Raw genomic sequence first — 26,952 nt, 5'->3', positions numbered from 1 at the left:
ATCTACTACAGACTAAATCTGCGGAATCCGATGTCGATCGGAGGAATACTTAAAACTTGAAAACGTGGTCTTTGGTGTAGCCCAATTCAGCCAATGCACCGGTGACCTCACCCTGGTCAGTTGGAGACTTCTTGTTACCCGAGATGGCATTGTACAAGCCTGGAGGACCGCACACATAGATCTTGGAGTCCTTGGATGGGCCTGGCAAGTGCTCCTTCAAAAACTCCTTGGAAATGTAGCCGGTGTGACCCTTCCAGCCCTCTGGGGCCTTGTCAAGGAAGTAGTGGATGGAGACTTGGTCCTTGTGCTTAGCAGCCACATCGTCCAATTCTTTCCTCAACAAAATATCGTCCTCGGTCAAGTTACCGTAAAACAACGAGACCTTGGTCTTGTCATTAGGGTTCTTTGTGATCTCGTGAATCAATTGGTACAATGGAGTAATACCAGAACCACCACCAATCAAGGTGATGTGCTTGAACTGGTTAGGTTCCCACTTCCACTTGACAATTGGACCCTTGAAGGAAACAGTGTCGTTAGGCTTCAAGTCGTGCATGTGCTTGGAAAACTTACCGTCTGGGTAAGTCTTGATGACAAACTCGAGAGTGCCCTTTTGGTCAACGTCGGACACGGGCGTGTAAGGTCTAATGACATTGTTTCCCTTTGGAGTCACGTACTTGGCCAAAAGAAGCGAAGCAGTGACCAATCCGGAAACATCTTCTGGGCTCTTCAACTCAAACACATAGTGCTTGGTGTTTGGGGAAATGTGCCACGAGTCCTTCAATTTCAAGTCGATCCACTCGTCGCTACCAGTGAAAGTCTTGCTGGGTTCGTTGAAAACACGGGATCCTGAAAAGTGGAAGGCCAATCCGGCAGCACCGAAAGCACCGATAACAGGCAAAATACGCTTGTATGACAAATTGGCAAGAGACATTGAATATATTTTGAGCTGTGGAGTTCTAGAGTTCGCGGATGTGCTCGCCTTTATATACTGGGAACCTCCTATATAGGTATCCTGCAGGCTACATCGGGGTTTATTGACAGTTTACAGAGGCAGACAGGGCTGCACCCACGGGAAAACGAGGCTGAACGCTCGCCTAGTTCCTTCTTTGCTTATTCTGGCTCGATTGGGGGCCAATGGAACACATGGGCGTGGATTGCTGCTGGAGAAGTCATGGGGAGGTACGGGTGTGACGACTATGGATGCTGCCTCCACACATTAACCAATCGCGCAAAGAGGTATGGTTGCTTGTCATGTGAGCGTAGCACCACTTTAAGAGTTTGAGCTTAGATTATAAAAGCTGGAGCTTTTCGAATTCAGTGTTGATCAGTATTTGCATTCAAAGTACCAGTTTCCCACGTTGAACTACTTTGGATCCTAGCTTACTTACTCCACTTACTGTGCACCCTCCTGCAACCTGCACTGTGTCTTTTAGTCAAGTTTTAGTTGATTGGCATTTACTAAATTGCTCAATTGAAGAACAGAATTGAGCGGCAAATTCGGCCAATTTCAGATAAGAACACCTGGATTGAGTATATATCCATTGCTGGAGCAACTCAATTGCTGATAAATCCTACAAACCATGTTGAGCGGAAAATCGCACAAAGAATTGCTACAATTGGCACGCGGGCTCGTGCCGCAGCTCAAGGCTTCGATGCACAAGGGCCAGGCCGGCAAGATCGGCGTTTTCGGTGGCTGCGAGGACTACACCGGGGCGCCGTTTTTTGCCGCTCATGCCGCAGCCATTGTGGGTGCTGATTTATCCCATGTGGTGTGCGAGCGGCTTGCTGCTCCCATCATCAAGGGCTACTCGCCAGACTTGATGGTGCACCCTTATCTCTATGCGCTGGACAATGTCGAGGTGGAACGGTTCGCACCACGCGAAGTGTGGAAGAACCTCGCACGGCAGCCCTTAGAAGAAGGTCTCGAGGTGGGGGCGGTCAAAAAGGTTGTGGAGGAACACATTTTGCCCAAGTTGGCGGGCTTGGTCGAGCGGCTTGATGTATTTGTCGTGGGTCCCGGATTTGGGCGTGATCCGTTGATGCTTGCGACATTGGCCCGGGTTGTGGAGGAAATCAAGGTCGCCGACAAGACGGTTGTGTTGGACGCCGATGCTCTATTCCTTGTTTCCAAGCGGCCGTCGCTTGTGTCGGGCTACAAGAAAGCAGTGCTCACGCCGAACGTGGTTGAGTTTGCACGGCTCTGTGAGGCGGTTGGCGTGGACAGCTCGAGCGATGGCGCTGCGTGTGCCCTCTCGCAGGCGTTGGGCGGCGTGATTGTGGTGCGCAAGGGCGGCGCCGAAGAGATTGTCCGTGGGGACAAACGCGTGGTCAACGATATGGACGGGTCGCCCCGGCGCGTGGGCGGGCAGGGCGACAGTTTGGCTGGTACCATGGCGACGATGCTTGTGTGGGCGGGTCACTATGACCGGGGCGATCTTTCTTTAGAGCCAGGAGTTCGTGGACAGCGCATGGGCGCGGACGAGCTGGCGCTCGTGGCATGTTTTGCTGCGAGTGCTGTGGTTCGTGTGGCTCTGGCCCGGGCGTTTGCCAAGCACGGACGTGCAATGCAGACATCCGACGTGCACGCATGTCTAGGCGAGGCGTGCCACGAGGTTTTGGGCGACGCATGGTGAAGTTCACAATGGGATGGCGGATTGGGTCTGGTGAAGCGGTGGAAGTCAAATCTATGAGGACGGCGGATGGTACTCAACTAGATGGGCTGGAGGATCTAGGGCTTTCACAACTAGACACATGCTGTCCCATTTTCGGCTGGGCTTATGATGAGTGTTTCTTCGTAGCTTCAGGATTTTGATATTCTCTGAGCCGTTGGGCCAAGACGATATCGATTCTCAACAGTTGCCTCCAGCCTAGAGACGGAATGAAGCCCCATTTCCAACGAGTGCTGGTGTTCATGAATGGAAGAAAACAAGATGTGGCCAAGACCATCCGACAAATATGAATGCACGATCTTAGGCCGAAGCAATGGTGCTGCTTGGAATAGGACATACGAAAGAGTCGTAGAGTATCTGACGAAACTTCAACGGCATTAGATGCTTAACTTGTCTTTACGTATCGTATCTTATTGTTCGAAAATCGTGTTAGCCAGTCCAATTGATGGCGATTGTTTAAGCCATCTACGATTTATTGAGGATTTAAGCTCTCGGAAATTAAGTTATCAGGATTAGGCATCGATTTGCGTAACTAAATAAGGTATCCAAGTCTAAGATGTTCGAATTCGAACCTTCACAGTCTATAATGTCACACCAATAGAATGATGTCGGTGTGCTTTGTGGTTATGTGGTTGGTCCTATCTGTACTGACTATCTGCTCTGTTTCCATTTTGCTTAATCATGTGTTCTTCTCTCATAGTGATCATATCGTTCTTCTCTCATGGTGATCAGGTCGTTACTCATGTCGTTACTCATGTCGTTACTCTCTCATGTCGTTACTCATGTCGTTACTCATGTCATTACTCATGTCGTTACTCATGTCGTTACTCATGTCGTTACTCATGTCGTTACTCTCTCATGTCGTTACTCATGTCGTTACTCATGTCATTACTCATGTCGTTACTCATGTCGTTACTCATGTCGCTCTGCTTTATTATGCGTTCTCCCTCTTCAATGTCGTCTTTCCGGCGTTAGTTCACATTTGCAGCCATCGGTCCCCGCATTTGCACCTCGGATCCAAAGGGCGCGCCTGCACACAGCCCACAAACCCGCGACATCCAATCCGCCATCCAATCCGCCATCCCAGGCGACATTCACCTCCTCCACATTGTCTCCTCTATCATAGCGTCATGGATAGTTGTGGGCCTTCGAGCGCTTTGACACAGCTCAATAAACATGCACAGCGCGACCAGACGCTTCAAAACGAGTTTGTGCGGCCTGCGCCGGGCCAGAACGCCAATGCGTTCCAGCGGCCAAGAGTGGATCATGCCCTTAACAGTGAGTTTGAGCGGTTCCAGCAGGACTCGTTCCAGCCTTTGAATATGGACATGCAGCAGTTACAGAGCCATCATCTTCAGAACCAGAACCTTCAGAACCAGCACCAGAATCATCAGCTTCAGAACCTTCGGAATCATCAGCTTCAGAATCATCAACCTCAGAGTCATCAGAATCTTCAGCTTCAGAACCAGCTCCAGAACCACCAGAGCCAGAACTTTCAGGGTCAGAACCAGCTTCAACAGCCCAATACGTTTGCGCAGCAGTTTCTCGCCCAGAACCAGAGCCAGAAGTCCGGCTGGGTCGACGACTTCCATGCGCTTTCGCTCCGCGACCGCCCGAGCTGGAACCGCCAGTTCATGCAGAAAACGCCGCTCACCTTCACCCACGCGCCCGCCTACACAAACAAAGACACCGACATGGAGGTCGAGGACCTTGGCGCGCAGTTTGACGAGGTGGAGCGCGAGTTGGCGCAGCTCGAGCAGAACGGGGCGCAAAGGGAGGAAGTGCAGAACGAGGCAGTTCAGGCGGACACAGTTCAGGCCGACGACGACAAGGAACGGTTTGCAGAGGCCGCGCGCCAGGTGCAGCGGCTGATGCTGGAGCAGGGCGGGCTCCGCCTGGACGAGACGAGCGAGAAGTTTGCGCAGCTGAATTTTCTCAAGCTCATGGCGCTGATTTCCGAGCGGCAGGTGGAGATCTCGCCCGACGGCGAAAGCTTGGTGCGGTCCAACCCGGAGCGGGCGCCGGAGCCCGACTACCACGTTCCGCCGCGCGACGCCGAAACGTTGCGCGCCCAAAACGTGCGCGGCGGCGCCGAAACCATGCGCGAGTCCGAGTCGAGCTCGGTGCGGGCCCACCTCCCGGACCCTTTGGCGCATGTGCGCGACGGCGCGTTGGCGCTGGACTTGACGCCGCTCCAGGCGGCGCGCATCATTAGCGGCGGCCAGGTGCGCCCGGCCGACTGGACCGAGGACGAGTCGTGGACGGCGGAGACGCCGCGACAACAGCAGACGCCGCGACCCCAGCGGGCGCCGCTCCTTGACCACGCGGCGCAGGAGGCGTACGACGATTACCGCAACGACGACGATTTCCACTAGAAGGAATGAAGATGAAGATGAAGATGAAGAAGAAGAAGAAGAAGAAGAAGAAGAAGAAGAAGAAGAAGAAGAAGAAGAAGAAGAAGAAGAAGAAGAAGAAGAAGAAGAAGAAGAAGAAAAGAAGAAGATGGAAGGAGTGAAGATGGAAAAAGATGAAAGAAGTAAGTGAGAAGTAACAGGAGACGAGGGGAGGACGATGAGATCAGCCTCCCTCCTCTATATTTATACTAATATATTGCATCACCAGCGAGAAGGCTTATTCCTTCTGTAGTTACTACGATTCTGTCTCATGACTGTTCTATGCCTAGCCAGACTCAGTCTTTTCCAAAGAAAGACTGGTCAACTAAAGAAAGACAGGCCAACCATTCACCCAGTTTTGCACTCACTGTATCATTCTCAACGTTCAAATATTGAAAAACTTAAAAATCGGTGAGCGAAATGACAAGTCCATTAGCCAACTGCTTCGTTAATTAAAAAAAGAAGTCAAAATCCTCTTCGAATCGTGTCTCGGAACTTAAGTTTTAATTCAGAACGATCCATTGGCAGAGGTTTCTTAGCGTTGGAGTACAGCTTAGGCACTAAGTTTTCACAATTGACTTGTTCGACCGAACAATATGAAACAGATAGACATTTGGTCTTGCCGATGTGGTGGAATCAAGCTTACCGTTGATACAGCATAGAAACTTCCCAATAGTTGCTTGTGTTTAAGTGGTCAAATTATTTAATCTAATAATAATCCATGAAAAGATGGTCCTTTTGAACCAATCTGTCTGTTTGGTCAAATTTAGGTGCTTCAGTTTTCAATTTCTCAAATGTCGTTTCAATTGACAACTCAATGTCCTAGTTTTTCAGACATTATTCTAAATGGTCAAGACCTACTTTAATAAAGACAAGCAAAGAAAGTGTAGCATTGAGAAGCCAGACACCGGTCTCAATGATAAGATTACTGAGTCTCAAAGATAAAATTACTGAGTCTCAAAGATTAAATTACTGAATGTAGCCATTTGCTGAAGTTTTGGCATATGTACTTTCGGTTACTTTGCCCTTCTTTCCATTCTACAGTGGATCCGGTCATATTTGCTTCTGTGGATTTTTGGGCCAAGTATTTTTGGCAAGAATCGGAGCATTGTTCAAGCGCGAATCGATATTCGCCCATCGGCAAAGAATTAGCGCACATTGACGTTTCGTATTTCACTCGACGCATCTATACTGTATAATGGCCAAGGAATAATTCTGTGATTTGTATTACCCTCAATGCTGTTTCAGCAGATTCTGAAACGAGCCGTTCCCATCCGTATTATCACGCATAAGAATGTGAAAGAGGCTCAGTTGCCGACTGAACGACATGCTCGAATGGGGGGAGGGGGGGAGGCGACATTATGGATTAAGCTACGTGGATGGCCTTCGACATTGTTCAACTTCATCTACCATTGGAAGCCCTCGGAAGTGCTGTTGAAGGAGGTTTTTCCGAGGCGACATGGTCGTTACTGTATTTCTTTTTCGTTGGCCCATTTCTTTTTTCCTGTCGCAGCCACTGATTAGCCGACTGTATGCACACCGACATCACCCCCTAAGCGCTCTACTACGTCACCTGCGAGGATCCCATGCGCATATGCAGGCCATTACGACATTAAAAGGATTCAACCAAGAGGCCATGACGACACTGCGCGACATTGTTTTTGTTCGCCCACCCAAACCTGTTAACGCCGGAAATTTCCCCGCCAGCGGGGGCAATAAGACTTTTTGGGCCAGTTGCTTGCTCTGGATTGCGCAAGAGACATTGTCGCAGCAATGGCGAAGGATCTGGCAAAACCGCTGTTTTCCCGTATCTTTGTCTATCGCTGCGCCTATTGTTTGCCGGAACAATTGCATTGACAAAGAAATCCAACGCACCTAGGCGCAATAATCTAATGATGTAATGGCACATCGGACCCTTGGGCGAGACGTCGCCGGAGGTACTGCCTGCAGGACAGTGCCTGCACCTGCGCCAGATGTCGTACGCCTCTTTATCGCCATGTCGCCAGAGCTCATTACCATATATAAAGCCCATCTTCCCCCCAATTGCCAGCTCCAATCTATTATCAACCAACATGACTACTTCTTCTCCTTATAACATTCCTAAGCCATTCAGAATCGCCATTATCGGCTCCGGTAACTGGGGTACTGCCGTGGCCAAGCTTGTGGCCGAAAACTGTGCTGAAAAACCCGAAATCTTTGAAAAGCAAGTCAACATGTGGGTTTTCGAGGAAGACGTTGGCGGCAGAAAGTTGACGGATATCATCAACACCGACCACGAGAACGTCAGATACATGCCCGACGTGAAGTTGCCAGAAAACTTGGTGGCCAACCCAGACATCGAAAAGACTGTTGAAGGTGCCGATCTTTTGATCTTCAACATCCCCCACCAGTTCCTCCCCAGAATCTGCAAACAATTGATTGGCAAGGTGTCGCCAAAGGTCAGAGCCATCTCCTGCTTGAAGGGCTTGGAGGTGGACGCCGACGGATGCAAGTTGTTGTCGCAATCCATCACCGACACTTTGGGCATCTACTGTGGTGTCTTGTCCGGCGCCAACATTGCCAACGAGGTTGCCAGAGGCAACTGGTCGGAAACATCGATTGCCTACAACGTTCCAGCCGATTTCCGTGGCGAGGGCCAGGACATTGACGAGTTTATCTTGAAGGAGGCTTTCCACAGAACATACTTCCACGTGAGAGTGATCAAGGACGTGATTGGCGCCTCGATCGCCGGTGCGTTGAAGAACGTCGTTGCCTGCGCCGCTGGTTTCGTTGAAGGTGCCGGCTGGGGTGACAACGCCAAGGCCGCCATCATGAGAATCGGCCTCAAGGAAACCATCCACTTTGCCTCGTACTGGCAGAAGTTTGGCATCAAGGGCTTGTCTGCGCCAGAGTCCACCACCTTCACCGAAGAGTCTGCTGGTGTTGCTGACTTGATCACCACCTGTTCGGGCGGAAGAAACGTTCGTGTGGCCCGTTACATGATCGAGAACAAGGTTGACGCCTGGGAGGCCGAGGCCAAGTTGTTGAACGGCCAGTCGTCTCAAGGTATCATCACAGCCAAGGAGGTGCACGAGTTGTTGGAAAACTACAAGTTGCAAGACGAGTTTCCTTTGTTTGAGGCTACTTACAGAATCATCTATGAGAACGCCGACATCAACGAGTGGCCAGTGCTCTTGGAAACTAACTAAATGGGATGGGTATTTATAGAATAAAGGCAATACGGAAAAGCTGTAGATAAGCTGTATGACGGACAGATAAGGCAAGTGTGCCTAACCATGAAGAAGATAACGGTTATTCCGAAATCATCCACTGTCCACAATGCATTCGAGAACACTGGAGGAATTTTGACCATGAACGAATTGTATAAAAGGCTACATGCTATACAAAAATTGTGGATGTCTCATTCTGTTCTTAGAGATACAATGAGACCATACGAGATATTTTGAATCGAGAAACATGAACTTGTGCTTTGGGAAAATTCCAGCAAGAATGGTTGTTTCCATGCTGTCGCTGCTGCCTAGCTCGAAGAAGTGATGGAAATCATTATGCCTGATTACTATACAGATAAAAAGTTTCGATTGGACCAAGAAAAGCCCAAGTACGTAATTTGCCCATAAAGCTTGATGAACGGTAGCTTGTAGCTTTAATACTTCAGTACATTGGTAAGCATTGAAGCAAACCTTCAATTTCGATGTCCGATTGGAGACAAATGTAATCTTTTGAGATCTTTTGGAGATCTTTGGCGTACTTTTCGTTTTCTTTGGTGTTCTGTGGGTTGTGTAAACTTATTGACATGTGAATGGTGATTGTTCATACAGCTTAGAGTTATATGAGAGATGGGTCAGGATAAAGTTCGAGTCAGTATTGTTCGACTCTTATTCCAATGTCAGAACAGTACATTCTCAAACCGTATACTAGCATTGAATGCTCGTTGTTTAATGATTCTAATCAGTATTAGGTGTAAAATTTTTGATTTTTAATGCTCGGCTTGGCCAATGTCCTTGCAATCGATCAGATTTATCTTTTGGTTGAAGTAATGTTAACCGTTAATGTATGTTACGACCACTCTGATTTTTTACAGTATTCGAACCAACCAGATATTTCCCAATGCAGAAATCTAATTGTGCGAGCCAATGAAAGTAAAGTGACAAAAATGGCAAATATAGTGACAAATGGCAAATATAGTGACAAATGGCAAATATGACAAATGGCAGATAGAGAAAGTAGGCACAAAACAGAAACAGCTCCAAGACTCACAAGATCCTTGTATTGCAGTCGGCTGCTCCATTTTCGCGCCCAACTTGCTTGTCTTAAGAGACTATAACCATCAAGACGTTTATGAAACTCGTATAATCGGGTTTTTGGGATGTTACCCCGACTGTACAAAGTTGGGCAGCACCAACTTTCAGATGCTCCACAGTAGTGTGCGAACCGCCTCTCCTCACCTCCAACCAGTCCTCAAAGCTCGACCGAAGTCTCTCAGTCGCCATTCACTTCTCTTCATTCTACTTTCTCTTTCATTCTACTTTCATTCTACTTTCTCTTTCTGTGATCCACTGATCCATTGATCCATTCACTGATCATTCACTGATCCATTCATTCTTCATCTTCTTCATCTTCATCTTCTTCCCTTCTTCCCCCTCTTTTTCTTCATGGACCTTGGGCGGCTCGCACAGTTTCTGGGCGCCTCCGTGTGGCACCGCGTGCCTGTTTCGCGGCGCGCGGCGGTGTTGGTGCTTCTTTTCGTCGGGCGCGCGGGCGAGTGGCGCGTTGTTCTCACACGCCGCCTGGCGCGCCTCCGCTCGTTCCCCGGCCACATTCTGTTGCCCGGCGGCAAGGCCGACACGGGGCTCGAGCTGGCGTTTATGGTGGCGCGGCGCGAGGCGTGCGAGGAGATCGGCTTGGGCCGCGAGGAGGCGTTTGGCGCCCGCGTCGAGCCCGTGGCCGAGCTTCCGTGCTACTTGCTGCGGACTCTTCTGGCGGTGCGCCCGTGCGTGGCGGTGTTGCATGCGCCCGACGGCGCGGCCGACTTGGGGCTCCGCCTCAATCCGGGCGAGAGCCTGGCGATTTTTCTGTGTCCGCTTGCAGACTTTTTTCCAGGTGCGGGCGCGGCCGAGGCGATTCTGCGCCTGAACCAGCTGGTGAAATGGGGCGGCGTGCCGTGGCACTTGCGCCTGGTGACGTTTGCGCGCGAAAATGAGCGCGAGGCGCCGTGGTTGCGCGGCTTGGACGACGCGGACTCGGCGTCGGAGGAGGACGAGGCGGGCGAAAAACACGAGTGGGGTCCGCGCGGCGCCCGCCGCAACTCGGCCAACACGCCCATCTACGACGTGTGGGGGCTCACGGCGAACATTCTCCACGACATTCTGGCGGTGGTGCACGGGCAGGCGCCGGCGCCGTTTGGCCAGGAGGAGTTGATTTCGGCGCTCTGGCGCCACGGCCACATGCGCGACGAGCGCCTGGCGCTCGAGAAAAGCTTGATTGCCGACCTGGGCGCGTCGTTCGGCGCGCTTTTGCCTCGCGCGGAGATGGTGCGCTTGCGCGGCCTCTACGCCCTGAATATATGAAAGGCTTTGCTTGGAATTTCATCACAAGACTCTGGTAGACTAGCAAGGCTGGCTGGATTAACAGCAAGACTGGCTAGATTAACAGCAAGACTGGCTTCAGTCTAAATGTCTGTCCTGACTTGACGACTAATTTGATCGATTGTCGACGAATGGCGACAACTTGCATGCTGAAAGGGAAGGATTCGTGAAAAGTTCCGTGAGAAGATCAATGAAAAGTTCTGTGAGAAGATCCGTGGGAAGTTCAATGGAGATCAATGGAGATCATTGGTTTCCCTCGATGGAGGCAAAGCCATCACTTCAGCAATAAGGCCAACAAGAACGGAACCATGGTCTCATCGCCATTCAGAATCGATCGAGTCGGGATGTCCCAATGGCTCGCAGGCGTTAGTTTTTCCTTGATGATTTCGATACCCTCCATTTGGATGTCTAGCTATATTGCTGTACTAGAATGACTGAGCTAAATAACTTATTAAAATGACCGTATAATTTGTACTGCCAAGAACTAGAAGGAGAACTCGAAGTGGTAGGAGAACTCGAAGTGGTAGGAGAACTACTGGTAACGAAAACCTATCCCATCTATTATCGGCGTTGCTTATTTATGGTCAGTTAACACTGACTTCCACTTGTAATTCCACTCCAACCTTCCAAACTTTAATTCTGGTGCCAGATTGAAATGGTGGGAACCGATGGTCTATCAGTACAATACGACAAGATACCGCCATCTTCTAGTTTTTCAACTTGTCTCTACTTAATACGCAGATAAACACAAACACACGTATTAGAAAAGACGATGAAATGAATCGGTTCTTCGTCGAGAATCCATTGGGAAAGAAGCTACCAAAAACCAAGTACTTAAAATTAGGCTGGTCTCTTGTTTCCAACCAGATGCGACTTGTCTCCTAGAAAGGAGAAGTGAACTATATTTTAGCAGATAACTAGAGCTATAAAGGAGAACTAGACCTAATATTCAAAGAAGGTAATCAAACTTGAAAATACCGAACCACACGTTCGGGATTGACTGGAATTATATTTCAGGAACAAATACGCAGAAGTCGTAGAGAATGTCATGTAAATAGCAGAATAAATAACTAATGAAGACTAATATGAAGCAGAATAATAAGAGACAGTAAAAAGAACTGGATGTACTAAATGATGCCAGTGCTAGCTATTACGACTAATGACTAGAAGTGGATACTAAAGAAGTTCAAAGAACGGACTCAAGTAACATATAAGCTTGAAAAAAGACCTCACGAAGCGTATAGATCGAATTGGTTGATTTTACTTTGCCCATAAAATTTCAATTCGAGAATGGTAACAAATTATTCTGGAGTTGAAGCAGGTAAGTTTAACTCTCTCCGCTTCTGGGATGCTAAATCATGTGCAAGACTTCATCATTAAAATAAAGGTGAATCGATGACCACGTAAAAAATGTCCACAGCTAAGGCATAATATTCGATTACATAGTCAAAAACAGCCGAGTATTTTTGAAATAGGCATGCCATTACGATAGTGGATTGCCTTAGTTTCACCATCTTCGACCAAAAGATCAGCTTTAGTGCACTATAAAAGTAGAGTTACAAAACATCAGAACCATGGAGTGGAATCGTTATTGCCAAAGCACATACAACACAGCTAAACAGCTCGGATAGTCCCCGATATAAAATCTCAATTCGGATCCGTGTCAGATTCATTTGAATTTTACCGTCCAGACAGAGAGCATTCTGCTTACAGATTCGACAATGGTTCGAAATGTTGCCCAATTGGTTATGTGGTTGACAAAGCCAGGACAGAACAGATTTCTAAACCCAACACCATACTTGACGGCACTTAGCTCCATTCAACTCAATGCAATTCTAATTTTAACTTTCAAAATTTTCATTCATTTCATTTTATATACATTTACGTTTTCATTTTCATATATTTTCATCTATTTTCATCTATTTTCATCTATTTTCATCTATTTTCATCTATTTTCATCTATTTTCATCTATTTTCATCTATTTTCATCTTTTTCATCATTTTCATGGAACCTCATTTTCAGTCTTAATTCTAATTTCTACGGACATGCCAAATCACTTCGAGACTGTATATCGGCGCGCATTAGTCAACAATCTAACTTCCAGTCTTCTTTCGTGAGACCTTCCAACATCCGCAAGCATTCTTCATTATAGAACCCAATCCCTCTAGGCTAATGGAGAAGCAGTTTTCGCCCCAAGATCTTTTGGTGGAGGCGCTACTTGAAGCAGTGGCGCAGTACGAAGAAATCGCCAACTCGCCTTTCCGCGAAAACTTCATAGGCGGGTTCCAGAGTTTGAGCCGGGCGAATTTTTCGGGCGCGCGCCGTTTTGGCGCCGATTCGTTCGACATGCGCCCTCACCTGGCCTGCGCGACAGTCGAGTGTGGAACGGAGTTTTCTCTCGTGAGCGAGGTGCCAAGAAAGAAAGAGAGAAAAGAAAGGAAGAAAGAGAGCAAGGAAGATAAAAAGGAGGTTAAGAAGGAAGTCAAAGAGGAAGTCAAAGAGGAAGTGACCACTACAAAAGAGACCAGGGACACAAAAAAAAAAGACGCCGAAGCAAATGGTCTGAAGGACGATGGAGAGGCCGAACGTTTGGCTGAGTTTTTGGGCGAGGTGCGCGTTTCTGGCCGAGACTCGCGCCAACTTCGCAGCAGAGAAAAGGCTCGAACAGCACTGAGTTTGCCTTCTGAGGGTAAAAACTCAGAAGCTTTGGAGCGGGAAAAGGAAAAGCTGGAAGAGCTGAAAAATCTGGAAACGCTGGAAACGCTGGAAATGGAAAAGCTGGAAAAGCTGAAAAATATGAAAAACCTGAAAAATCTGGAAAAGCTCGAGACACTCTCGAAACCAGATCTGCCAGAGCAAGCAAAATCTCTGGAACCCAAAGATCCAATGGCCCAGTTCGGCGCTCTTGTGCCTCTACAGTTGGTTCAAGCCCAGCAATCTTTTCATAGCGCCTTGGAAAACTCGATCCACCTAGCCAATTTGCAGAAAAAAATAGTTTCTCTAGTTGCTGAGATCGAGAAGCTCTCGCTCTGACTTCAAGAAACACTCTGATATTCTTTCTACATTCATACATAATCCCTCTAATGCATTGTATATACCATTACTCGGCGTCGCTGAACAAGTCACTGTCATTTTCGTAGTCGCTAGGATTGATCTCAGGTGCATCACTGTCGGACTCGGACTCGGACTCGGCCTCAGCTACTCCATCGGCACTTTCACCGTTCTTACGTGCCAACTTACGTGCCTTCTTGGCCTCTTTCTTGGCCAATTTGGCCTCAACGTTGGCCTTTTGAATCGCTCTGCGCTCGGCCTTCTCCTTTTGACGAATTTGATGTCTCTTTTCCAACTCCTTCAATTCTTCACTCAGCTTCTTCACCTTCGAGTGGTAAATGACCTTCGTGCTGCCCAACATACTCTCCTCGATCTTCACCAACGACATGTTGATCCGAGGTCCAAGCTCGACCAACTTGATGGCTCTCTTTCTTGTTCCAGAAGAAGACATGGCCTCATGATGCTTGACGGACTTGGCCTGTTCGTTCTGCACTTCAACAACTGCGTCGTCCTCTACTTCAGAGTCCGAGGTTAATCCTCCAACAGAGTATGGATCCAACACCAAATCTGCAATGTCATCATGTGTGGTCATTACGGGCAATTTTTTCTTCAAATCGTGGTGTGAGTTGATGAGCTTCTTGATATTTCTGCTTTCCTCAACCAATTTCGTGTTGATAGCGTAATGTCTCAACTCAATCTCGCCGTTTTCCGTCCTCTGAATCAAAAGCACACGTTTGATAGAGCTCACCCTAGTCTCGTGAGGCTTGATAGGAGGAAAAAGATTCTGGAAAACAGTGACCATCAATTTCTCGTGGTTCTCCATCTCATTGATTTTCGTCGAAAATCCATTCATCACAAGCAAAGGCGGCTGATTGAATAAAGCCGAGCCTCTTCCAACAGATTTTGGATGCTTCAAGATCCGCTTCACATCTTTCATCAAAGAGTATGTGTTGATTTTGAACTGCAAGCTGGGACCTTTAGGCATTTTACCTATACGCAACGACACATTTCCGGTAGATTGCGATTGCTTGAACACGAATAGATCAGATACACCCAAAGGACCGGTCATCACAACGAAATCTTTCAACTTGTTTGTCTTACGTTCTCTCAAATTGATTGCCGTGTGGGGCTGCATGACGAAACGAAAATCTTTCACCAACTGTGCCAAAGATGTGTTTTTGAGCGACGCCCCAAGAGAAAGGACCATTGATTTGGGGATCTTGGCCACCTCCTCTGGATCGGGAACTTGGTGTGTTCTCTTTTTTGTTCTTCTTTTGGCCATGGCGTGGAAATAAATGGAATAGTTACCAGCGATAAAATGGCATCGCGGTGATGAGATGCGTGCAAAACATCAGTACACCACGGACATTTTGCCCCAAGATCCACAAGCCGATAGTCACAAATTTCTGCTAATCGGCGAGCGGCAAGATCAAAATCCATTTGGACAAGCATTCCAGGGCCGAACCAAGAGAAGCTGGCAACACCAAAATCAAAGTGGCCACGATTAAAAATCGTCTTGTCTGCAGTACCTCCACCCCAAAGTAAAGACTGAAAAGCATCGCATCGCATCCCAAACATCTTTATCCACCATGGCCAAAGCGCACGCCCCCAAAAAAGCCCGCATCCACTCGCATGCAACCGACACGCTTGCGCTAGCAGAGAAGATCAAGAAAAATGCTCTCAAGAAAAAACTCGCTTCGCACAAACCAGACCAGGCAGACCAGGCATCGATTGTACCTGAAGCTTCCGAAGTGAGTGTTTCTGACGGCAGCAAGCGCTTCGAATCTTTCACAGAACTCAAGTTGATTCCCGAGCTCTTGGAAGCTATTCAAAGTATGAAATTCACCAAGCCCACGCCTATCCAGGCCGAGGCCATTCCCCACGCCTTGGAAGGCAAAGATGTCATTGGACTTGCCGTGACCGGCTCGGGCAAGACCGCGGCGTTTGCCATCCCCATCTTGCAGTCGTTGTGGCACGACCAGCTTCCATACTATTGTCTCGTGTTGTCGCCCACTCGTGAGTTGGCGTACCAGATTAAGGACACATTCGATGCTCTCGGCTCCGGAATGGGTCTTCGGGCCTGCTGTATAGTCGGCGGTATGGACATGATGGACCAGGCCCGTGACTTGATGCGCAAGCCGCATGTTATCGTGGCCACGCCTGGACGTATTGTGGACCACTTGGAACACACCAAGGGCTTCAGCTTGAAGAACCTCAAGTACCTAGTCATGGACGAGGCTGACCGGTTGTTGGACCTTGACTTCGGGCCCGAGCTCGATAAGATCTTGCGTGTGATTCCCCGCGAGCGGAACACATACCTTTTTTCTGCCACTATGACCAACAAGATCGAAAAGTTGCAAAGAGCATCTTTGAACAACCCAGTGCGCATTGCTGTCTCCTCCAAGTACCAGACTGCCGACAACTTGGTGCAGTCGATGATGTTGGTCAGCGACGGCTACAAGAACACTTATTTGGTGCACTTGCTCAACGAATTTGTTGGAAAATCCATCATCATCTTCACACGTACATGTGCCCACTCGCAGCGAACGGCGCTTTTGGCTCGTATTTTGGGTTTCTCTGCTGTTCCATTGCACGGCCAGTTGTCCCAATCCCAACGTTTGGGGTCGTTGAACAAATTCAAATCGGGAAAGGCAAATATCTTGGTGGCCACAGACGTTGCCGCCAGAGGTTTGGATATTCCAGCAGTTGATGTCGTCATCAACTACGATATTCCTACCGACTCCAAGGCATACATTCATCGCGTGGGACGTACAGCTCGTGCAGGTAGATCCGGAAAGTCCATTTCCTTAGTTACGCAGTACGACTTGGAAATGTACTTGCGGATTGAGGCTGTGTTGCAGAAGAAACTTCCAAAGGACCCAGCTCCACCAAAGGACGTTTTGGATGCGTTGCACGTTCATGTAGACCGTGCCACTGCAGAAGCCATCAAACAGACCAAGGATTTCCACGAGAAGAAGGGCAAGAAGAAGAGCAGAGACGATGCAGATCGCGAGGAGAGATAAACAGCAGCATAAATTGCAAAAACATTGTATAAGAATGGAACATGGAGAGTTCCAATAACACCGGTTCATAATCAAACTAGTCATTATTTCCTTCTTCTATAGGCGTAGAGAAACAGAGGTACATACCCCACTAATTACTACCAAAGTATCCAATCGCCACCCCATACGCTCTGCCGAGCATTGAATAAATACATTAATCATTTGTGCAAGAAATGCACAGGGCACAGACCAGGCCCTTTCCGGTTGAACCAGTCCTTGATGCATTTGTAATGAAACACGCAAAGACATTCTAACCGCCCAACCTTGTCTCCGGGACAGATATCCTCCAAGCAAATCACACACTCGTGATCCTGGTCGTTGCCCGGTGACTCTCCGGGCTGTGTTGGTGGGACCTTATACACCAACATCCGATTTCGCAACGGTGATCCAGCAACCAGCCGTAGCTCCAGAGCAAAGTCACTTTCAACTAAACACTCCGAAACATGGCGTTCTTTAAACGCCTCACGTGCTTCATTGCTATCTTCCAAGTCATCCCGGCTAACCTGTTCCTCATAGAGTGCTTCCAAGTTCTTTGCACATATTGGACATAAGTTGTGGTCGCTGCTAGAGTCAGCGTCCACTAGCAAAGTGGATGCCAGATCCAGAGGACGAGTTGCAACTTGCACCACTCTTTTCGCTATCGCTGCCGCTCTGGTGGTTGGAGTGGGCGGTCCTCTTTCAGGTGTTCCTCGATCTTCAAGTGCCTGTCGAATCATCCGTGTTTCATCCGCACATTCATCACACATGCGATGATACTCTTCGACAATCGTGCGTCGCAGCGGCCCCAGAGGACGCACGATACGGGAGTTGGGGAAAAAGGCGATGAATTGGCTGGAGCATGAGCCACAGATAAGCTTTCCACATTTACGGCAGTGGTGACGTCTGTTGAAAAGGCCAAATTTTGACCCACATAAACTGCATTCAAGAGAGGAGCTGTCGGGCTGCCACGTGGGCTCGTCAGCCGCCAAGCTAGAGCTGGGATCAGACATAGGGATGAAGGATAAGAGTGATGCCACTGATAGCCGCAGAACGCGTGGGGGATCACGTGCTTCTGCTCGTGTGCGGCGCTGAAACCCCAAGTTACTTGGTGTAGGGGTGTGTTATTGCAACAACCCTGAAACAGCCTTTCTAGATAATCTCGTCGTCACTAATGGATTGGCTGCAATAGTATATTATCAAAGCTGGGCCAAAGAAGGTGAATGCATATATTGGAAAGAACAGGATATACCAGTTGGGACAGAATAAATCAGTGGGAACAGGATAAACCGATCAAAACGGAAATACCAATCGAAACAGAATATTTCAATGAATCAGTATAAACTTGTCGACAAGGGATATTTGTGAGAATTAAATTTATATTAGTCTGGAATACAGTAAAGTAATACGTAACAAGTAGGAATGGCAAAAAAGAATAACTAGAAACAAACGAACGAAAGAATAGTCAGAAAAGAAGAGACAAGAGAGAAATAAAATGAATTAGAAAAAACAAAAAAGCTTAGAGAAAAGAAGACTCATCAAGTGAATTTATAACCGTGTGGCTGCAAAACCAAAAAAAAAAGGTATATAAACGGTAATTTTCTGTGTTTTCTGCTCTTTCTACTTTTTCTTTTCGCAGTCGTTTTATTACTGTGACAATGTCGCATAATTATCTGCACGCTGCTCTCACGTGCACACAAACTCTCTCTCTACTTCTTGACATCACCAACTCTTCATGGCGGACAGACTCACCCAGCTCCAGGTTTGTTTGGACCAGCTTGTGGCGCAGTTCAATGCGACAGTCAATTATGTAAACACACATAGCGAGATGGCGCCGTTGGATCCTGATCCGCATTCGGTGATCAACTTGGCAGCCAACGCTCCACCTCCAGGAAAGAAAGACGACACCAGCGGAGCTAATTCTGCTCCTAGCAACGACGTGAAGACGGAAGCACCTTTTGAAAGCGTCTTGAATGAACTTTCAACTGATATCATCTTAAAATCGCGTCAAATAAGCATGATCATCGACTCTTTACCCGGCATTGGAACTTTACCGGAGACGCAGTTGAAAACTATTACAGAGCTAATCGAGGAGCTTGAAAAGACAGAGAAAGAGCGCCGGGAGAAGATAAAGGAGAAGGATGAGTTGCTCCGGTGGTGTGAGGAACTAATTTTCAACGTTTCCGGAGGAATCTATCGCACGAGATCGTGAAGGGAGCAAAAAGGAGACATCAGAACTACATGTTACAAACGTTGTGCATGAGATTCATATACTTAATGAGGTTATTGGCTGTACGCCATGCAATCAAAGTCCCAGGTCGGGAACCACTTTGCTTTCTGACATTCTTCGACAGTCCAGTTTAGACCGTATATCAATGGCTTGGTTTTCCCGAAGCACAATGCGGCACACGCCTCAATAGAAAGTAAAAGCACGAAGCCTCCCATGGGATGCATGCGCATCTGGTGTTCTACGAACTGTGCAATGGCCAAAACAAGGAAAAAGACGCTCACCAAATAGTGATGGGCAAACAACTGGCGTGACATGTGAAAATAGGGGAAGTAATTGATGAACCAACCACTGACAAACTCTAGCATAGTAATATAATTATTCGTCACGAATGCTGGTTCATTCACAAGCTTGAAGGGGTTTAAATGCACAAGTGCATAGAATGCAAAACGGATTCCAAATAGAAGCACAACCAAAATACCACCATAGTAGACAGTAAGGTTGCCCAAGAAGTAAATGTGGCTTCCTGTCTCATCAGACAACTGCTTGTCACCATGCCCGTTTGTGAAAAAGTTTATTCCTCGGGTGACAAATGGCCACTGTATAGGCTGCGATGAGTATTCATGTTTTGTTGTGAAACCTTTGTTGATTCTCCACATGGCTTGGTGGTATTCCAATAGTTTACTGAAAAACAGTTTCCGAGGGAGTTTCACACGAGGATATGTCTCTGTATCTTTGTCAATAACAGGATGATTGTTATACTCGATGTAAAACAACGTGTTGGCAATTGTTGGATCATTGACACACAATACCTGGCTCTGATGGAATGCCCACTCGGGCAATTTCGTGTCATGTCCCATCAAAATGCAACGGGTTCCTTTGTGGATCAATTGAAAGACCGATTCGGTAGCACGCAACTTCCGCAAAGGAAGCTCATTTTCCGAGTGAGGTTTCCTTCCAACGATCCTCACTTTCCACTCGTAGTTGACATCCTGAGTGGTGGTTCTGTTGCCGTCACAGCTGACTTCGTTGGAGTAATCGTGCTCGGAAATTGGAGGCCGGACGTCGTTGGCACGCAAGTATTTCTTGGTGCGTTTATGGTAAAGCTTCACTGTGTCGCCGTCTTTGATGGGCCGAAATCTGGAATCCAATTGGCCTTCCATGATAGTGCCGTGTCTTTCAATGATCCACTCACTATTCAAATCATCTTGAAAACCGTACATGGTCACTTGTTGTTCGTGGGATCCAGTTTTGTAGGGATATTCGTGAGAATGCAAGTATTGTTCCAATCTGTGATGTTTGATTGTCACTGTGCTTCCATAAGAGACATCCACAGCTGTGTTTCTAAGCTTGTCCGAGTCTTCAAACTCCGCTTTGAACTGGGGCAGAAGAATACCCGAGCCAGTGCCGTTTTTGGGCAATGACATGAAATGGAGCGAGAAAACACCACAGTAGATCGTGAATGGAATAAGCACGAGTCGGAACAATCTGTGGTAAATATGTCTGAAGAGCATTTTGTAGGTGACGTCTAAGTCGCCAGCATAGCACCAAAGCTGATACATGGACCAGCCGGCGACCCATGCAAAAGTAAAAAGACCAGTTAGTTTTGTTGATACAGTGAGTGCCAACCCTATTCCGGTGAGGAACAACCACTGCTTCCATTCCCTAGTGAAAGGAGATGACATCTCGAATTTCTTGAACGCAAACACTGTTAGCGCTGTGAAGGCAATCAAAGGGCTATCGAGCATTATGAGTCTGGACTGGGTGGCTATGGAGTTCTCGAGAAGGACTAGAGATGCGCCAAATAATGCTACCAAGCGACGACATGCTGATGCTCTCAAGATGCAATACGTGAGACCAACAGTCATAACACCGCAAGCTGCAGAAAATGACCTCATGGCAACATACGGCACGTTATCGTCGAAAACATCACCAATGTTTTCAAACTCGAACTTACCGTTCCACCCGAACAACAATGCGATCCAGTAATAGATGAGTTTGACCAATGGTGGATGGACATCGAGAAAGAATTCGCCTTCGAAATATTCTTTTGCAAAGCCTCCGAAATGGGTCTCGTCAAAAACTACCATAGGAGGCTCTGGAAGTTTATAAAAGCGTACCAAAAAGGCACAACTAATGATGACGAACAAGTAGAACCGATCTTCTGGTCCGAATTTTGTTTGGGCCTGCAAGCCAGGATTGACCTTGGATGAGAAAAAAGGTCTTAGTTTCCCGTCTTTGTACCCCAAAGGAAGCCCCTTAGACTTTTCTGCGGCAGGCATTGACGGCAGGTGTGGTGTAATTTTGATATTTTACCTCGAAACAACTACTGGGTCAGACACTTAGTGGTATCCAACTGCAGACATGGCATTGTGTGCAGTCCCAAACTTAATGCTTTTAATAACCAATGTAAAGACCACCTTTTCTCTCATCAAGCTCATCTGCTATGTAAGAAACTCCATCAGATTTCGGATCCCAGCCCAACTTTGCCGTGCAACGCATATTTTTCAATTTTGGAAGTCTACCATCGCTTAATGCCACGGCCAAATCAAGAGGGTCCATCTTGTCTGTAGTACCAAGCATACCACTGCTATCAAGGTAAAGTGTATGCAAAGGACGAGGGTAATGCAAATAGTGAAGATTTTCTTCGTCAAAAAACTCCGCAGACATATAATCTACTGTCACCTCTAGAACCAAAAGGTTTGGACAGTATGTGAATATGATATCTAGCGAGTTGCTTTGCAAACCGGGCATAGGGAATTGCACCTTGAGAGACTTTAAGTTGTGACCCATTTTAAATAAAAAATGCTGGAACCCAACATGCATCACTTTCGGACAGTGGGCGAATTCGATATGTTCTATAGTGGAAGGAAAGTCGGATTCTATCAAAAAATCGTCAGAGATACCTCCAGAAACTCTCAAAAACTGTAACTTTGGGGGCCAATGCACACTTCTGTAGTTGGAAATCTCTAGAGATGATCGAGGAAATGACAAATGCGTGAGGTTGTCAAGCAGCCGAATAGATTGGAAAAGTTCTTCGAGATTCAACGTTTCTGAAACAAGGCGGAGGTCAAGAACTTTTAAACTAAAACAACTTCTGAGTGCCATTAAAGGGCCGAGTCCAAAACTGGTTTGTGGTGCAGTGAAAGATTGCAATAACGGCCTTGATCTTTTGAGCAATTTTGCAACATAAGCATTCTTGCCAGATTGGTTTACAAACGAGAGGTCAAGGTCTCGGATATAGTTCCCAACAGTTTTGTTACTGGAAAGCGTGTCGACAAATTGTAGAAAGTTATTTCCCTTGAGTAAAGGACGCCTGTAGAAAAGCGGAAGAAGAGTAACATAAAAGAGCTTGCTTAGTCTTAGATGCTTGGGCTTCAATTTCCCCATATAGTAAAGTATCTCGAAGACTTCGACGATCACCTCTAGAGGCAAAGTTAATCCGGATGCTTTGTTACGGCTCTGGCGTTCCTCCTCTTGTAGCTGCAACAATTTAGCACGATATTCTTCGCTATCATTGTAAAGACACCAATGGAGGACATCAACCTTCTCAAACTGGGACCGTGGCCAGATTTTGCCCTTGATATGGCCATTTTTCGTTAGCACATACACTGAGGTGATGTTGGAATTGGTTTTCGTGCTGAAATCTTGCCAGTTGCCAAACAGGTCTTTGAAGGTATTTTCTGCTTCATGGCCTTCATCCTCACTCCCCCCATCCTCCGTAAAGTTGGATTTGTAGACATACTTTCGGTATGGGGGGCGATATTGCTTGGGTCTTTTCTTATTAGCTATTTTGAATAATGTTCGCCTCGAGCGCCCGGTGATATACTCTCTTTGCTGGGCACTAAATGTTAGGCGAGTTAGGAGTTTTATGTATTACAACAAAGGAGAGATAATCCAACAATAAAGCTGACAGGATATTGGGAGATGGTGGAACTTTAGATCTTGTGTGATCGATATCTCTGCATATCGTGACAGTGCGCATCGCCATAGATTACTAAGGTTGATGCTCATCTTTGATAAGCACTAACATAATCTTTGGAATCTGCACGATTGATGCGTTCAAGTAGCTTATTTGCAATGGTGGTAGATGCATTTTCTTTGAAAACCGGTATCTCATGAGTTGCTCGATATTCTTTGTATGACTTGTACTCGCTATCTTTCTTGTAATCTGCCACGATCAGAATTGGAGCGACCACAAAGATCTTGATCAATACACGAGGAACAAACGAGAACAAGCAAAAGATGACCCAGCTCACATTTAGTGGAATCAGAACAAAAACAACAAAAATCATCTTCGCAACAGACTTTGCGGGAGTGTAAACCGAGTGGTATACTGCTCCAATAAGGCCCTTGTTGATATCAAAAGACAAAAGCTGGGTCCATAATGCCCAGCATTTTTCGAAAAGCCTATCTTTCTTCTGAGTAGATTCCCTGTTTAGATTATGAATAGCCTCTATGGGTTTTGATTTGGTGGGGCTGGAAATTGTGATATCTTGGTTTCGGTGTTCACTTGTGAATTTCCAATGACCCATTCGAGATGGCTCTTCTCCATATGGAATACTTTCATGCAAGTGAGTATTCTCGTGGAACTTCTTCTGCTTCTTTACATGGGGACGTCGGATGAAATTCTCGGAGAAACAGCCCTCTGAATTTTCTCGGAGCGAAAACCTTGTCTCATAGCGTGAGCTAAAGGCACCCGATCCATGTGGTGACACCGAGACAGGGACAGCGTCTTTCAAATTTGGAATTCTTGGTAAGTTGGGGACTACTGGCGAATTGGGGACTTTCGGCAAACCGGACGTATTTCGGGTTTTAGTTTGATCGCATTCTTCGGTTGCTAGCGGAGAAGCGTCGAAAGGAAAGGGAACCACAGGAACAGTCATTCCCTTGTTTGAATCTGCCTTTTCTTTAGGCGATACTTCATTTCCCAGTCTCGAATTGCCCAAAGTCGACTTGTCTGAGCCAAAGGCGTCGCATGCCAAATCTACTTTGAAGCACGAGTCTTTGTAAGCGTCTACCAGCGGCGGACTTTCAAACATATGTTGGGGTCCACAAAACAGTTCCACATAGTAGCTTAAGTTAGCATCTGTGACAACTCCGGGGGCTGTTCCTGTTGTGAGGGGGCTACCGCCCGATTTCTGCAAAATGACCGACGCCTGGATCAACAACTTCAGACCTTGCCAAAAGACAAACATGATAATGTTTGCATCTCGAACAGAGTGCTTGCCATTTCCAGAAGCCGTAACCGACCACCGCATCATAACGGGACTTGCCACGATGGCACAGAACCACAACAATAGCGCTAGTTTTTCGTATCGTTGGAGCTTCAAAGCCAAAAGCAAGTTTACAGCAAAAACTCGCCTGTTTAAAGCCACCTCGGGTATTTGCAGCCCGGCATTGGTGCCTAGGAAAACCAGATTGATGTAGTTGAGCAAGTGAAGCCGGGATTTTTCCAAATGGCGGATCCAAGCCAGTGGCCAGCTAGTAATAAAGATGACCATCCATGCCACTTGGGCCAAAACCGTTAGTTTCGAGAGTGTTATGGCCCAATCTCTTTGCTGGTTCGCTTCTACTGCCAGGGCAGCCACTATAGACGGCAGAAATACCAAAAGCCCTGCTAGAAAATCATTCACCGAGTAAAAGTTGTATACGCCCGAAGTTTTTGGCAAAATCAGATATCCATCCGAGTCCAAATCGGTGGCAAAATCTTTATGAGTATTTTGGGAGGCAAAAGCTTCTCCTTTTGTTTTGTTTTCAGAATTTAGACGTGTTTCCATGGCGTTTAATAGGATACTAAATGTAATTTGCAGCTATGGGGTATGGTGTTCCGTCACATGACCAATATCACGTGCAAAATACTATACGGATGCTAGTTGGAGAAGAAGTAAAGATGAATTATGTCTAAGATTTACTTTTGGCATTGTTGGGTTTTCAGTTTACGTCTGTTTCTATGATCTTTGTGGAAGTAATAAAATGCGAATGTGAGTTTGTTCAGTTTGATGGATATTAATTCATTCTTTCTAATTAATTGCAAGCATCTTTCTTGCTCTGGCAGGTTCTACTATTATAGACGGCTGTCAGATTACAAATTATCGACTATACGTAAAAAAATTCTATGTTGATTAGAGGTAATCAGAACAGCAAGGTAAATAAGCTGATTCTCTCTTCGCAGATTCAAGTTCTTTCCTACAATCAGGACTTTCTGAACAGTCAAGTATATCCAAAAGACTTTGAATAGTAAATTGCCTGCGGTACCATCTGTGTAAATTGGAAGACTTAGCACAGTGAACTGATGTAATTGTCCATTTAGTATAGGATTATTGCTATTTGAATTTGCTGGCTCTTAGAGTTGAAAATAAGAATTTTCTCGTTCAAATGAGTATGTCAGCTTGCATTATTTTGTTGTAGTACTATTTACTTCTGTAAGTGCAATTGCGCTCAATTAAATGGATTAATGCAATAATAAATCCAGAATGTGAGTTTTCGAGAAGTAATCTCCTAATATAAAATACAAATTAAGCACGTCAGAGTAGAATGGAATTACTCGTAGTTATGAGAACAGATAAGAAGAAATAAAAATAATAAGCAACTGGCCAGACCAGATGTAGCATGCCTAACCATATATTATTGATTGCGGTAAGAAAAACTTGACAATCATGGTAGTCAAGTTTGACTAGGCGAATCCAAGTGTCCACAGATTGAAATAACCACCACCATCTTTCGTCGTAGTATCATTTGAAACATCAATGGATACTGTATTTAATTCTTTGATATTTTATTTCAAGTCAGATATATTAATCCCCCTCTAAAATCTATATTATAAATGATAGAGTCAGCGGGCTTGTCAATAATCATCTGTTAATGGACATGTAACAATGCACTGATACGATAAACTATATCACCACCTTTGTGATAAAGTTTCAGAAAATATACGGGTCTAATATGTAACAGAATAATAGATATGTATCCACAGGTTGACATACAGAACGTACAGTTCTAGTGGAGTCGGTGTGGCACCGACATTATGCGACACGGCACCACGACATCCCATACTACATCTCTGTCTTACATTCCATGTCATTCCATAGTCTTCTTCCTCTTTGAATTTTTCGATTCCTTCTCTTGTTTTCTTTTCTTTTTTCCTTTTTCTTTCTCCAGTCGGAACTCCAGTGCAGGCGGTCGTGCGCGCACCGCTCGTGTGAGGAGGATAAAAATTTTCCACCGCACCCACAAAAATTTTCTCGTTCTTTTTCCCCAATAACCATGGTTTTAGTTCAAGATTTGTTGCACCCCAACCCAGCTTCCGAAGCTCAAAAGCATAAGTTGAAGACCTTGGTCCAATCGCCAAGATCCTTTTTCATGGATGTCAAGTGCCCTGGATGCTTGAACATCACCACCGTTTTTTCCCATGCCCAAACCGCCGTCACCTGTGACGGATGTTCTTCTGTCTTGTGTTCTCCAACAGGAGGCAAGGCCAAGTTGACCGAGGGCTGCTCTTTCAGAAGAAAGTGATTGCACTGAATTTCCAGTGCATTTAATGAAGGAAGGCAAAGCACAAGCGAAAAGTTGCCTGTGCTGGCCGGGATTTACAGGGAGAATCCCGGTCCTGCCACTCCCTAGAATGCATTTGTATTATAGATTACTCGGTTTTTCGCTGCGGCGGATTTGGTCATTGGTATATAGGAATACCACAGTTAGTTTAATGAGTGTAGACCAGTCCTTGGCTGGATGTATGGACAAGTTGAAAGACATTAATGCATTTTAATACGTTTCGAATACATGCGTATCCCATTTTTAGAATGTCGACTGAAGTGAAGGCTATTGAGGTTATGGTTAGACGAAAGACTCAAACTAGGTTTGCTATAAAGTTGCAAAATGTGTATGGTGGAAATTCAGCTCCATAATTTCTTATCCAAATTGTCTGCACCTTGGACAATATATATCTGATCCAATTAGTATCATGTGCTTTGTAAAGTGGACAATAA

General features: G+C 46.4%; 14 protein-coding genes across 14 annotated transcripts; 8 read left to right on the top strand and 6 right to left on the bottom strand. All coding sequences in view use genetic code 12, as the record gives it.

Annotated features, from left to right (window-relative positions):
* Window positions 1-49: 49 nt before the first annotated feature.
* On the bottom strand, window positions 50-931 carry MCR1 (cytochrome-b5 reductase; the record flags this gene model as incomplete). Its single annotated transcript, XM_002616056.1, has 1 exon — window positions 50-931. One exon carries the CDS (start codon window positions 929-931, stop codon window positions 50-52), a length of 882 nt encoding a protein of 293 aa, XP_002616102.1.
* Window positions 932-1,580: 649 nt separating this feature from the next.
* FOB63_002877 (NADHX dehydratase) lies at window positions 1,581-2,633 on the top strand (the record flags this gene model as incomplete). Its single annotated transcript, XM_002616057.1, has 1 exon — window positions 1,581-2,633. One exon carries the CDS (start codon window positions 1,581-1,583, stop codon window positions 2,631-2,633), a length of 1,053 nt encoding a protein of 350 aa, XP_002616103.1.
* An 818-nt stretch (window positions 2,634-3,451) lies between these two features.
* FOB63_002876 (uncharacterized protein) lies at window positions 3,452-5,044 on the top strand (the record flags this gene model as incomplete). The annotated part of the gene is made up of 1 exon (XM_002616058.2): window positions 3,452-5,044. One exon carries the CDS (start codon window positions 3,452-3,454, stop codon window positions 5,042-5,044), a length of 1,593 nt encoding a protein of 530 aa, XP_002616104.2.
* A 2,090-nt stretch (window positions 5,045-7,134) lies between these two features.
* GPD2 (Gpd2p) lies at window positions 7,135-8,250 on the top strand (the record flags this gene model as incomplete). Its single annotated transcript, XM_002616060.2, has 1 exon — window positions 7,135-8,250. The coding sequence occupies one exon, from the start codon at window positions 7,135-7,137 to the stop codon at window positions 8,248-8,250; it is 1,116 nt and encodes a 371-aa protein (XP_002616106.2).
* A 1,464-nt stretch (window positions 8,251-9,714) lies between these two features.
* Window positions 9,715-10,629, top strand: PCD1 (8-oxo-dGTP diphosphatase; the record flags this gene model as incomplete). The annotated part of the gene is made up of 1 exon (XM_002616061.1): window positions 9,715-10,629. One exon carries the CDS (start codon window positions 9,715-9,717, stop codon window positions 10,627-10,629), a length of 915 nt encoding a protein of 304 aa, XP_002616107.1.
* A 2,191-nt stretch (window positions 10,630-12,820) lies between these two features.
* Window positions 12,821-13,681, top strand: VMA22 (Vma22p; the record flags this gene model as incomplete). Its single annotated transcript, XM_002616062.1, has 1 exon — window positions 12,821-13,681. The coding sequence occupies one exon, from the start codon at window positions 12,821-12,823 to the stop codon at window positions 13,679-13,681; it is 861 nt and encodes a 286-aa protein (XP_002616108.1).
* Window positions 13,682-13,748: 67 nt separating this feature from the next.
* SSF1 (rRNA-binding ribosome biosynthesis protein) lies at window positions 13,749-14,981 on the bottom strand (the record flags this gene model as incomplete). Its single annotated transcript, XM_002616063.1, has 1 exon — window positions 13,749-14,981. One exon carries the CDS (start codon window positions 14,979-14,981, stop codon window positions 13,749-13,751), a length of 1,233 nt encoding a protein of 410 aa, XP_002616109.1.
* A 307-nt stretch (window positions 14,982-15,288) lies between these two features.
* Window positions 15,289-16,722, top strand: RRP3 (RNA-dependent ATPase; the record flags this gene model as incomplete). The annotated part of the gene is made up of 1 exon (XM_002616064.1): window positions 15,289-16,722. One exon carries the CDS (start codon window positions 15,289-15,291, stop codon window positions 16,720-16,722), a length of 1,434 nt encoding a protein of 477 aa, XP_002616110.1.
* Window positions 16,723-16,919: 197 nt separating this feature from the next.
* Window positions 16,920-17,750, bottom strand: FOB63_002870 (phosphatidylinositol-3-phosphate-binding ubiquitin-protein ligase; the record flags this gene model as incomplete). The annotated part of the gene is made up of 1 exon (XM_002616065.2): window positions 16,920-17,750. The coding sequence occupies one exon, from the start codon at window positions 17,748-17,750 to the stop codon at window positions 16,920-16,922; it is 831 nt and encodes a 276-aa protein (XP_002616111.2).
* Window positions 17,751-18,472: 722 nt separating this feature from the next.
* On the top strand, window positions 18,473-18,949 carry MED21 (Med21p; the record flags this gene model as incomplete). The annotated part of the gene is made up of 1 exon (XM_002616066.1): window positions 18,473-18,949. One exon carries the CDS (start codon window positions 18,473-18,475, stop codon window positions 18,947-18,949), a length of 477 nt encoding a protein of 158 aa, XP_002616112.1.
* Window positions 18,950-19,020: 71 nt separating this feature from the next.
* On the bottom strand, window positions 19,021-21,246 carry PMT5 (putative dolichyl-phosphate-mannose--protein mannosyltransferase; the record flags this gene model as incomplete). Its single annotated transcript, XM_002616067.1, has 1 exon — window positions 19,021-21,246. One exon carries the CDS (start codon window positions 21,244-21,246, stop codon window positions 19,021-19,023), a length of 2,226 nt encoding a protein of 741 aa, XP_002616113.1.
* Window positions 21,247-21,361: 115 nt separating this feature from the next.
* Window positions 21,362-22,354, bottom strand: FOB63_002867 (uncharacterized protein; the record flags this gene model as incomplete). The annotated part of the gene is made up of 1 exon (XM_002616068.1): window positions 21,362-22,354. The coding sequence occupies one exon, from the start codon at window positions 22,352-22,354 to the stop codon at window positions 21,362-21,364; it is 993 nt and encodes a 330-aa protein (XP_002616114.1).
* A 620-nt stretch (window positions 22,355-22,974) lies between these two features.
* FOB63_002866 (uncharacterized protein) lies at window positions 22,975-24,744 on the bottom strand (the record flags this gene model as incomplete). Its single annotated transcript, XM_002616070.2, has 1 exon — window positions 22,975-24,744. One exon carries the CDS (start codon window positions 24,742-24,744, stop codon window positions 22,975-22,977), a length of 1,770 nt encoding a protein of 589 aa, XP_002616116.2.
* Window positions 24,745-26,230: 1,486 nt separating this feature from the next.
* Window positions 26,231-26,479, top strand: RPS27A (40S ribosomal protein eS27; the record flags this gene model as incomplete). Its single annotated transcript, XM_002616071.1, has 1 exon — window positions 26,231-26,479. One exon carries the CDS (start codon window positions 26,231-26,233, stop codon window positions 26,477-26,479), a length of 249 nt encoding a protein of 82 aa, XP_002616117.1.
* Window positions 26,480-26,952: the final 473 nt, after the last annotated feature.

This window comes from Clavispora lusitaniae (assembly GCF_014636115.1).
Source record: "Clavispora lusitaniae strain FDAARGOS_655 chromosome Unknown tig00000078_pilon, whole genome shotgun sequence".
Taxonomy (NCBI): Eukaryota; Fungi; Ascomycota; class Pichiomycetes; order Serinales; family Metschnikowiaceae; genus Clavispora; species Clavispora lusitaniae.
This window is presented reverse-complemented; position numbering and strand designations above follow the sequence as displayed.